Genomic DNA, 11,682 nt, shown 5'->3' with positions numbered 1-11,682 from the left:
ATATGATAGAGAGAGAGAGACAGGGAGAGAGAGAGAGAGAGGGTCATTGAAAAATAAGAGATAACAAAGAAAATGATCAGTCAATCACATTCCAACCACCAAAAAGATCGATCTTTGGTGTTGAGAGATTTCTATTGACGGAAAGAGTTCTGTTTAGGTATTTTCTTAAGAGAGTATAAAACGACCAAATCTAATCACCTTATTAGATCATTTACCAACGTCCAAGTCCATTCATATTGATAACTCATTAACCAGTAGCCAAGTCCAATCACCTTGTCAGCCGACAACTAGCGACCAAGTTCAATCACCTCTTTAGTCCATTAAACAGTAATGGAAAGGCCTAACTCCAATTTAAATTTCTTATGACTTCATCAATGATCTTTTTTATGGGAACATGAATAAAAGTTAATTCATTTTCATTTCATACCTCATCCAAAAAATTATTTTTATAGCTAATGACTTAAAAACTTCAAGACATGAGGGAGTAACTAACATTGCCATTACAAGTACTCCAACTCCTTCAAATTTCCACCAACTCTATAATAAAATGAAGGTGCTCAATGATATTATTCCAGTTATACAACAATTGCTTTGCTTTATTCCACTCCCTCAATAGAAAATACAACACCTAGATCTATCACATACTCCCCTGAATGCATGAAACAACTCTCGTTCCTTAGGATTTGCCAATAAACATGGAAAAATGACGTGCAAGCAAGTAAACACAAGAACACTTATGCTCTAACCCTTTCAAAAGAGTTGTTCATACTATAAAGAACACTTATTGGCAAATCCTAACCATAAGAGTATTTATAGCAATCAATCTCCCTTCAAATCTCTCTAGCATACTCCTCGTAATAAAAAAAAAACCCATACACAAAATGAGATTGGTAACTACACAAGATCCTAGAAATGAACATTATTCCTATTAAGTAGGATATTTTATACTTTATCATTAAGTGCTACACACTCATCTCTTCAAATATCGTGTGTTCATTAAGGTGAACTAAGACAATTACAATGAACTTATTAATCCAAGATAACACATACAAAATATATGGATTATCTTAGAGATTGTAACATAAGATAATGACACTTTGTGCAAAGTCCTTCCAATAACATTTCATGGATTTGCTCGGGCGTAATAACATAACATAGAGTCTTACTCTATTTTTAGCTCTTAGAGCTTGTAATATAAGATAATGACACTTTGTGCAAAGTCCTTCCAATAACATTTCATGGATTTGCTCGGGCGTAATGACATAACATAGAGTCTTGCTTTATTTTTAGCTTTTATGATTTTAGTGCCAAACTCATATCCCTCTTCAACACAAGTATACTAGTTAATAAAAGCATAATTAAGCTTTCCATCATCACATAATGAGAAGATGAGAGCATTAAAGCGTATCTCTAAAGGTTTAATGAAGAAATGCTCAACGTGAAAAGTCTACTCGTACCCATTACCACTGAAACCCTTATTAATGAGGTTTAAAATTATTTTTTATAGAAACATCTATATACTCTCCCTAATTGAATTCTTCTCGCAGTAAAATAGGCAATGAAAAATCACATTTGAGTAAAAGAAGTGTACGTGACCATACAAAAACACCCTCATTACCAAGCAACCTTAGGGCATCTAAAAAGGAACACTAAGTGATCAAGTTAAGATCAACTCATTTTTTCTAAGCTCATTACCACACCTTTGACCACCATAAGTGTTGAGGTATTAGCCTCTATAAGGGAAAATAATTTTTGTGATACTTATCTTTCATAGAGTGGCACAAACAAAACAAAAACCCAATAATTTTTTTTTTCACCACGACATCGGTCATGATACTAATGAATGTCATACCTTTAAAAAGATAGAAAGATTGATCATTAGGGTTATGATACAAACAATAGTAAAAGATAATAGGGTTTGTTATATGTCAAAATCCTCAAATCCAAAAACACCGTAACTATGGAAATACACTCAAAATATTCAATTTGTATTCATCTAAGTCTTACTTGTCAAAATATTATTATAACCCTTTATATACTAAATAGAAAAATTACTCACTTCAAATAGAAAAACTAGAAAAGCCTAATAATACATTATAAAAAAAACAAAATTCCTAAAATGAAAAGCAAGAGATAAAAACAACTAAGAAAAATATTTATTTTTTTCAAAAGGCTCTTTCACTAATCTCCTCGAATTGGAAGGGGCTTTTTCCTGGGTTTTAGGCCTTGGTAAGAAATTGTTCTCCCCTAGAGGTGAGAAAAAAAATCGAATAACTAATTAAACTGAGAAAATAAAAAAAATAACATAACAAATTGAACCAAGAAAGAAACTAAATAAATCGATTAGAAAACAAAAAAAATAGTTTCGGTTCAATTTTGGTTTTATAAGCGTAAAATTAACAAAATCAAACCGAATTGAATTGAATTGGTTCAACCCAAATATAAATACTTAACAAGTATAAAATGAAAACCAAACCCTAGTCATTTTAACCAAGACACACCCTTAACCACCGCTCTCTGACCTTTTCCTCATAAACCCTTTTTATCTTCCCTCGTCTCTCTTTGATCAACAAGACAAATTTTTGTTTTCTTTTTTCTTTTTTTTTCCTTTCCCTCTCTACATAAACAAGATATGCTCTCTCTTTCCATCTTATTCAATGGGTTTTTGATTTGTTTTAATTGTACACACAGTTGATTTATCTTTATTATTTTCATTTATTGACGTTGACGAGACTCATAATAAATAAAAGTTAATATAGAAAAAGTCACAGTTCAGGGCCTATAACAAACAAAAGAAAAGACAAATCAAAAAACATTTAGGCAAGTGTACAAAAACTAAAACAAGCTAAACAAAGCCCAAGCCTAATTAAATTGAAACATATCCAACTAGTTTTGAAAGGAAAAAACCCGAACCAAGCCGACCTGAAATTATCAGTTTGAACTAGTTGGTCGGTTCGGTTTATAATTTAAAGAGAATATAAATTTCAATTTTGTTAGTTTTTTAGTTTTATACCCTATCCTTCACTATGAATATTTTTTAATGTATAGGTTATCCCATCATGAATCCCTGACAACTTTGTGCGGGTTTTCAATTATTGATCCATAACACAACATGTTTATGTGAGTCACCCCATCATAGATCCCTAACATAACACCTTTGTACGATCCATCCCATCATAGGTCTCATCACCAAGATTTTCAATAACATTCGTTGATGTAGATGGAAATAAAACACTAGTTTCTATATGTTTGTTTCTCAAGGAGAAACCTCTTTATCCACTCCTACACAATAACGTCTTGCTCTACAATCTTTTCAAGATATGGTTATTCAATAACACACACCAATTAACTATCAGGAATAGTTGAGGTCTGATACACGTGCTCTATAACCTCCAACCAAACCATTACGAATCATTGGGCTTTAATACCAACTGATGCAAACAAGAGTGAAGGATAACAAGATTTGTTAAAAGTCAAAACCTTTAAAGACCAAGAACACTATAACTATGAGGAGATGCCTACAACATTCCATTTTTATTCATTCAAATCTCACTTATCAAGAGGCTATTACAACCCTTTATATAAAAAAAACTAAAAAAACATATTAATACTAAATAGGAAAATATAAAAAATATAAAAGTTATTCCCTTTAAATAAAAAAAACTTGAAAAGCCTAATAATACTTAATTAAAAAAATTAAATTACTAAACTGAAAATAAAAAAATAAAAGTAACTAAGAAAAATATTTATTTTCTAAAAAAATCTTGCATCAAGTTTCCTCCAATAATTTTTCAAGAAGAAAATGTATCTTGAACAAAAAGAGGTTGACACATCTCATGATGTGTTGCTCAAGATTAGATAGGCTCCAGGGAATATATCTCCACTTACGTGATAAATTCTTTTGAAACCCAAATTGACCTGATATCTCATCACCTCAATATTAATAAAAAAATATCATCTTGATTTTTTTTTAATTGAAACCATGTTTTTATCGGTTTTTCATATTGTTTTTAAATTTACCAAGTCAACCAAATCAGATCAATTTAACCCTCACACGATTTAATTTAAAATTTGGTTTAGACAAGGATTCAGGTTGGAAGGTTTCAAAGATGACCAACTAAGAAAGGTTTAATAACACATACAAAGAGTTTCCCACGACAATGTACAACCATTATGTTGTTATTATGTTTTTTCTATATGCTAACATTAAAATTATTAAGGTATTATTTTTTTAGAACTGAAAGTTGTTTTTGAAATAATGATAAAATGGTGCTTAAAAAAATATTTGGATGAAACAATTAAAACAAAATAGCACATTAATGAGACAAAGGAGTTTTACTTAGAAGGTGTCTTTTTTACTATTGTTTTAAATCATTGTAATTTTTTTTATGTTTTCTGAATGCTTTTAGTTTTTATTAAATAAATGATATTTAAATAATTGTTAGATTTTTTTTTAATTCAAAGATATTAATAAGAAAAGGAAGGCTTTTACTAGAAATTTTTTAATTGAATTTAATTATTACTCTTTTTATAAAAAATAGTAGTGTCACATAATTAAATTAAAAAAATTCAAGATCTTCTCATAACACATGATTATATTCTTTAGCTGCACATATTTTTTAATTTCACGAAGTAGTCTTTAGTTATCATTAAAATCTCTTTTTAGCATTTGTTAGCATATATGTTCCCTTTGTTAGTATATATGTTCCTTGGTCTATTTTATTAAAGGATGCATTGGATTTTGAATTAATGATTAAGATTTATCATGGTAAAAAAATGCATAAACAATGTTTAAATATTTTTTTATGTTAAAAAAATCTGTTATGACATGAAGCATAGCACGAGCCAATTATATATAAGTGTTTTTTTCAAACTAGCATAGCGGGAAAAATATTTATCAAAATAACTTAAGTGGGGAAAAATTTCCCTAACTAACACAACATAATATAGGTCTACGAGTGCAACCTGCTATTAATCCTTTTTGTAACATGTGCTGGCAAATTTATTTTTTTTTTGTATGGTGCGTGTATGGACAAAAAATTTTTGTGGTGCTTGTGTTATACATGCAAAAAAAAATTAACTCTCTATATCATCGGAGCTACGGGGTGTTATAATAATGAAATCAAAGTAACGAAATAGAAAAATTAAGGGGCTAAATGAAGAAATAAACTAGCAAAAAAAAAAAAGGAAAATTATTTTCCCATATAAGGTGCGCAAAGGGACCGTACGCAAAACTCACCTAGCAGCTAGTCAAACAGTGTTAATTTTCAACTACGGTAGTTGAGAAAATATCTTTTTTTCAACCTTGGCGGTTTGGGGAAAAACTAAGCTACTTATTCTGATTTGTGTTGTACAATTCCAATCTTTTTTTTATTATTATTATTATTATTATTATTATATACAGTATATGTTAAGAAGTGTAGTAATAGCTGTTTTTTAAAATATTTTTTTATTAAAATAATATTTTTTTATTTTTAAAAAATTATTTTTAATATTATCATATTAAAATAATTTTAAAATATAAATAAAAAAATTTAAATTTTATCCACCCTCCTCCATTTACAAGGCAATACCAAACAGAGAAAGTCTTGCTTTGTACTCGTCCTACGTGCTCATACGGTAGAGGGCAGCACGACTTCTCATACAATAAATAATTGATTCTTTGCTACCATCATCCCGAGACAAACCCATTCGACGACGCGCTTTAAGATCCGGTGAAAACACGGCCCTAGTAGTAAATATTGATTTGCACACGGGGCCCCAATCTCTCGTCTTATTAAGGTATCATTCCTCTCCCGCTGATAAGCCGGCTCGACTACTACTACCACTACAAGCGACAGCAACACATTTATATTATTAATACTCTCCCATTAATGCTAAGTAAATTCCCTTTTCCAAAAGTCCAGTCCAATCCAAACAGAGATAAAGCCTCCTTCTCTTTGTCTATTAGAACAAAACACATTACATAAAGCAAAACTCTCATCTTTGTATCCATCGAGTGGTGAAATGGCGACGAAGGAGGAGGAGAACACGGTGTTTGATGTGGAGGCAGCGAATGTGTTAACCAAGGAGCTGAGAGACGTTTTTGCTTCTGGTAAAACAAGGAGTTACGAGTGGAGAATAACTCAGTTGAAGAGTATTGTTAAGATGTGCGATGAACACGAGGAAGACATTGTTGATGCTCTCCGTCAAGATCTCTCCAAGCCTCAACTTGAATCCATCGTTTATGAGGTCTGAGAAATCCCAGGCATAACCTTTTTTTTTTTAGAAAATTCTCTTTAGTTTTTTTTTTTTGTTATATATGATATTCTCAAACGTGATGTGATGTGATTTTTTATTTATTTTTATGCGTGAGCAACTGTTTTATAAATGGAACGATTGATGACGCGGAATCAGTAACTATTTACCCGTCTAATCTATTATTGAATTTCAGTTAGAGTTGAGGGAGGAACCAGTAATTCATGACCCTTTATTTTTAACTGGAGTTACAGGACACCGAAATCACAACCGCCGCGTTGTGTTTCTTGATCTTTGGTTTGACTACCAGTCTGTTATGATGTGGGTTCCCCACTACTCTCTAGCTTTTAATTTGATGGATAGTCTTAGGTTTGGTTTAATCCCGTCTCCTCCAGTCGTACTTTCGATTAACATTAATGTTCGTCTCATCAAGAGTTGGGCAGGAGGGGTCCTCTATTTACGAGAGAAGCATTAATGACACGCCACTTTTTTCCTCTTTCTTTTTAAATGTTCCCCGCAAGGTTTGGCCTCTGTCTCAAATATGATACGCAGGTGATATGTGGCATTCAAGGGAACTTGCAGGACTCGGGCATTTATAGATAGATAGGATGTTTATTGCACTGCTATACTTCAGGAATATGACTGATACCCAGGATTCCAGATATTCCTGATGGAAGGAAATTATGTCAATAAAGAAACAAAGAAATTTGTTTGGATAAATATGATGTTGATTTCTAAATAAAAGATAGCTTTCTGTACCTGAGTCAATTGCCTAACCTGATGTTTATTGTATTTGACTCTAATTGTGGAGTTGTGCTTTAAATTGTTTAACATGCGGAAACCTTGTTTAGTTCGTTCCGTTTGGCTGGGTACAGTGGCAATGAGACTGTAAGTGGAATCTGGGATGGGATTTTAATACAATTAGATTCAATGTGCCAATGAAGAAACAAGTAACTGGACAGTATTTCCTAGAAAACCATTTTCCTGGTAAGGCTTTTGCCAAAAGAAATCCAACATCTTATCACCATGACTCCAAAGCACTACCACCTGTATTTATTATGGATTGAACTGTTTTATCAGGGAATAGTTACAATTTCTTTATAATCTGCTAAGCTTAATTGCTGATTACGGGCGTCATCTTTTAATCTTGTAAGATGAACTTTATTGATAGGATGTGAGGTGTGCATGTGCAAGCACTTGCATCTTTGTGCATCTGAAAGAGAATAACGGAAGCTGCTGCTTTTTATATAAATTCGAAAAATCTAGCTACCTAAATATTCTCATGAAATAACTTATATTATACGAGTTCTATGTGAAATTTCATGTCAGTTTCCTCAAAAGTTGATTGATGGTTTGTTATGCAGTTAACTATGGTAAAAAACTCGTGTACATTGGCTATTAAGGAACTGAAACATTGGATGATGCCAGAAAAGGTAGCTGCTTTGAATATTGCTCCACTATTTGTAGTTTGTTTACAGTTTTGATCTTTTTGGTAATTGAGTTGAGTGTAATCAATATATCTTTTCATTGCAGGCCAAAACTTCTTTGACAACTTTTCCTTCATCAGCTGAAATAGTGTCAGAACCACTGGGTGCTGTGTTGATTATTTCAGCATGGAATTACCCTTTCTGTATGTTCATAGAAAAGTCCTATATTTCTTTGCATTTATTGTTGATACTATAATAATCAAGTCTTATTTCTCTCTTTCTAGTGTTGTCTATGGATCCGCTCATTGGAGCTATTGCAGCCGGTAATGCTATGGTTTTAAAACCATCAGAAGTTGCACCAGCTACATCCTCACTGCTTGCAAAGCTACTTCCAGAGTATTTGGATTGCTCGTCGATAAAGGTTGTTGAGGGGGCTGTTTCTGAAACTTCTGCACTACTGGAGCAAAAGTGGGACAAAATATTTTATACAGGTTCTTGTTCATTCCTCTGTTTGTATGTGCATGTGATGTCTAATTGTTAAATTGTTCTATAGACAGAAATGTATGGCGGTAAATCAACACAAAAGAAACTGTGTACTTATTTTCTTACAATTCTCTGAAGCGATATAAGCAACATCTTGCTAGATGTTGAACAAGTCGCAGGATTCTTTTTCCAGAGGTATTTGGAAAGGTTTCAACTCAGCCGCTTAGTTAAAGTCTTAGAGGTCCTTTCTGCATTTCTGTGATTGACATGTTTGGAGAAGTGTAATTTTATTAAACTGACAAAAAAAGGGAGCAACCATATTGAGCATACACAGTAATATGCCATGACAAAGGGAGAAGGCAAGGCAGAATAGAGCAGGAAAATCCATTCTGCTTTATACTAATCTCAAGAAAAAACATGTGAGAGGTGATTTTTTTTTTGTCTGTTTGACATGGTTGTCATAGAACATTCTATAATTTTTGGTGTTCCTAAATGTCTCATGTCAATCATCATCATACCACTTAAATTGCTCGTTGTAATTTATGAGAATGTGAAAATTCTTTTCCTGGCAAGATTGGTAGTAACTAGTATGTTCTTATTATCATCTGAGGGCTGTAGCTTCTGTATTCCTCTAAAAGAAGAAATTTTGGCTCTCGAATTGTTGTACTTAAACCTTGTAAACTGAAATTTGGTTGAAGGGCATTGTAGAATCCAGATTTTCTATACATTAGTTCCTTTTCATGAGGCAGCTTGTTGGAATTTGGGAGTATGTGAGACTTAGTGGTCTGTACTTTTCTGAAGAATGAAAGCTTCTCGTGGTTGTGGAGTTAAATGGAATATGAAGAGGTTAGAATGTTTTCTGCTGGGCTTGCTATTATAATGGTAGATCATGTAATACATCTTTTGCCTAGGGATGGCATGTTTCTCTTTAGATCAAAGAGTGATAAAATGCATTGCTTTGGGATGTTGCTGACGTGGAGTGATGCTATTATTGTCTCAGGACAATGCTGCTCAGATTATTCTGCTCTCCCAGTTTGTTGAATATGATATTCAAAACGTGCTCTTTTGAAGTACTGCTATATTTAGTGTTTGTCTCATTTAAAGGGCATGATTTTATGCCTCAAATAATTAGTCTTAAAGGAGGAAAAATAAGAAACAATTCAACTGTTGCCCAGTTGACAGAACTTTCAGTTATTCTTTTGGAGAAACCCTGCAAGTAAAAGAGGAAACTAAACTGATGCTTTAAGCACAAATTAAATGGTGTTTTCTTCAATACAAACTTGAACCCTAAAACATGTCATCCTTGATTTTACAGGCAATGGAAGAGTAGGACGAATTGTGATGGCTGCTGCAGCAAAACACCTGACACCGGTTGTTTTGGAGCTTGGAGGAAAATCTCCAGTTGTTGTTGATTCAGGTATCGATATACAGGTAAAAAGCTCCGTGCATCCCTTTACATGTGCATGTTATGGGTGTCATTTTCTCCATGTTCATTGCTACATACCGTTGGTTAAGGCACCATAAGTTTCATCTTACTGTCATTTTCTGACACATCTACCTGCTTGTCCAAGATTGCAACTAGGCGGATAATTGTAGGCAAGTGGGGGTGTAATAATGGACAAGCATGCATCTCTCCGGATTACATAATAACAACGAAAGATTGTGCTGAGAAGCTGGTAATGCTGATTTCTAGCATTCATTTCTTTTTCCTTGTTTTTCCATTTTGTTTTTCAGCCATTCATTAAATCCTTCTGTGATACAGGTGGACTCTCTGAAAAAAGAACTGGAGGCATTTTATGGAAAGAACCCATTGGAATCAAAAGATTTATCTCGAATTGTGAATTCCAACCATTTTTCTCGTTTGACAAAGCTACTGGATGAGGATAAGGTTTCTGGGAAGATTGTTTATGGAGGTGAAAGAGATGAAGCCAACCTGTGAGTATCTGCATGCCTTTTTCTTGGTTCGTTACTTTAGTTTAGCTTGGTGCTATTTGCTTTTCATTGACAAATCTTTTATTCAATGGCAGGAGAATTGCTCCCACCATATTATTGGGCGTCCCACAAAACTCTCTAATAATGAAAGAAGAGATATTTGGTCCATTGCTTCCCATTCTCACTGTAAGCATCAAGAGATCCTCGGCTCATAGCTGTATTATTGTACGGACAGTATATGAAGTAGGACATAAAACTGAATCTAAGCTGCTTCTACAACATTAAAGGAGGAGCTTCTCTTTACATTGGGTAGAAGTGATAGCTCTGATATTATATATGCAGAGTGATTATTATTACAAATAGCAAAAAACATCATGGTTTTCAATATATGCTCTCTCTCTGTGCTCGTTGATCAAAATGAGTTTGTAGGAGGTTGTCTTCCACTTTAGAGGAGTAATTTTCTGCTGGAAGGCCTTTGTAAATGATAAAAAAAAAAGAAAGACTAACCGTTACTGTTTTCTGGATAACAGTAATATTTTTTCAAGAGTAGAAAGTTCAATAGGTTGTCACAGAATTCTTGTAATAAAATGCGGGGTGCCAATTATGATTTCTTTTGTTTTTTTGTTCAAACAGGTCAGCAAAATCGAGGATAGCTTTGATATAATAAAATCAGGAACAAAGCCGCTTGCAGCTTATTTATTTACCAATGACAAGAAGCTGAAGGAGCAGTTTTTGATGTCTGTTTCTGCAGGGGGTGTGGTCATTAATGACACTACTTTGCATGTAATTATTCTTCTCTGAACTTCCAGAACCTTGTGCATATCCTTGCATATATGCATACTACACGAGCAGTCTCAGTCTGTATGGTTATCACCCAGGTACACTTTATAGTTGTGGGGGTGATGGTGGTCGGAGATGAATGAGTGCCTCTGGCGCTCACAGTACTCATGAATGATTCTGGCACTCTCTCCTTTTCACATGAAGTGGGAATTACCATGATAACAAACACTGGACCACAATTATGTGCGAGGGAGGGACTAAGACTCCTGGATTCCTGAATACTTGGTCCAAGGCTGTTGTTTGTTCCATCTTTACATATACTTGCTCTTGAAATTTGTGAACTTAATTTCATTAACTGAATAACCATCTAGTATCTGCACCTAATATGTTCTTGATGGTGCAGCTTGCAGTTCATAGTGTACCATTTGGGGGCGTGGGCGAGAGCGGAATGGGTTCATACCATGGCAAATTTTCCTTCGATGCTTTTACCCACAAGAAGGCAGTCGTGTATCGAAGTTTTGTAGGTGATGCATCTGTGAGATATCCACCGTACACACTGGGAAAGCTAAGATTGATGAAGGCTCTAATCACTGGTAATGTATGGACAATACTTCGCACCCTGCTTGGAATGTCTTAAGTCTAGGAATATAATGTGATGTCCTCAGTGTAAGCTCAATCACTATATTATTTTTGTACTTAATTTAAGTTGGAACGTTGATTGATTACAAGAACGAAAGTGGAATGCAATGTCAGTTATACCCTCTGATGAATAAATTTTGTTTTGTTAGTGTGGTATAATGCTTTTCAAAAGCATTTTTGAAAA

The 11,682-nt window shown here is 33.6% G+C and overlaps 1 protein-coding gene across 1 annotated transcript; it reads left to right on the top strand.

Moving 5' to 3' along the window:
• The first annotated feature begins 5,808 nt into the window (after positions 1-5,808).
• On the top strand, positions 5,809-11,646 carry LOC133695100 (aldehyde dehydrogenase family 3 member H1-like). Its single transcript, XM_062116910.1, has 10 exons — positions 5,809-6,231; positions 7,602-7,670; positions 7,771-7,867; positions 7,949-8,155; positions 9,463-9,578; positions 9,719-9,823; positions 9,910-10,082; positions 10,175-10,265; positions 10,713-10,862; positions 11,263-11,646. Exons 1-10 carry the CDS (start codon positions 6,007-6,009, stop codon positions 11,494-11,496), a joined length of 1,467 nt encoding a protein of 488 aa, XP_061972894.1. The 5' UTR covers positions 5,809-6,006; the 3' UTR covers positions 11,497-11,646.
• The last annotated feature ends 36 nt before the right edge of the window (positions 11,647-11,682 follow it).

The sequence above is a fragment of the Populus nigra genome, chromosome 5 (genome assembly GCF_951802175.1).
Source record: "Populus nigra chromosome 5, ddPopNigr1.1, whole genome shotgun sequence".
In the NCBI taxonomy this organism is placed as follows: domain Eukaryota; kingdom Viridiplantae; phylum Streptophyta; class Magnoliopsida; order Malpighiales; family Salicaceae; genus Populus; species Populus nigra.
This window is presented reverse-complemented; position numbering and strand designations above follow the sequence as displayed.

What these genes read in the sequence shown, in the direction of transcription:
- LOC133695100 (XM_062116910.1), top strand. Translation starts at nt 6,007, where the DNA reads ATGGCGACGAAGGAGGAGGAGAACACGGTGTTTGATGTGGAGGCAGCG. An exon ending in AAGATTGTGCTGAGAAGCTG is followed by an intron (nt 9,824 to 9,909) that starts GTAATGCTGATT and finishes TCTGTGATACAG; the next exon opens with GTGGACTCTCTGAAAAAAGA. An exon ending in CATTGCTTCCCATTCTCACT is followed by an intron (nt 10,266 to 10,712) that starts GTAAGCATCAAG and finishes TTGTTCAAACAG; the next exon opens with GTCAGCAAAATCGAGGATAG.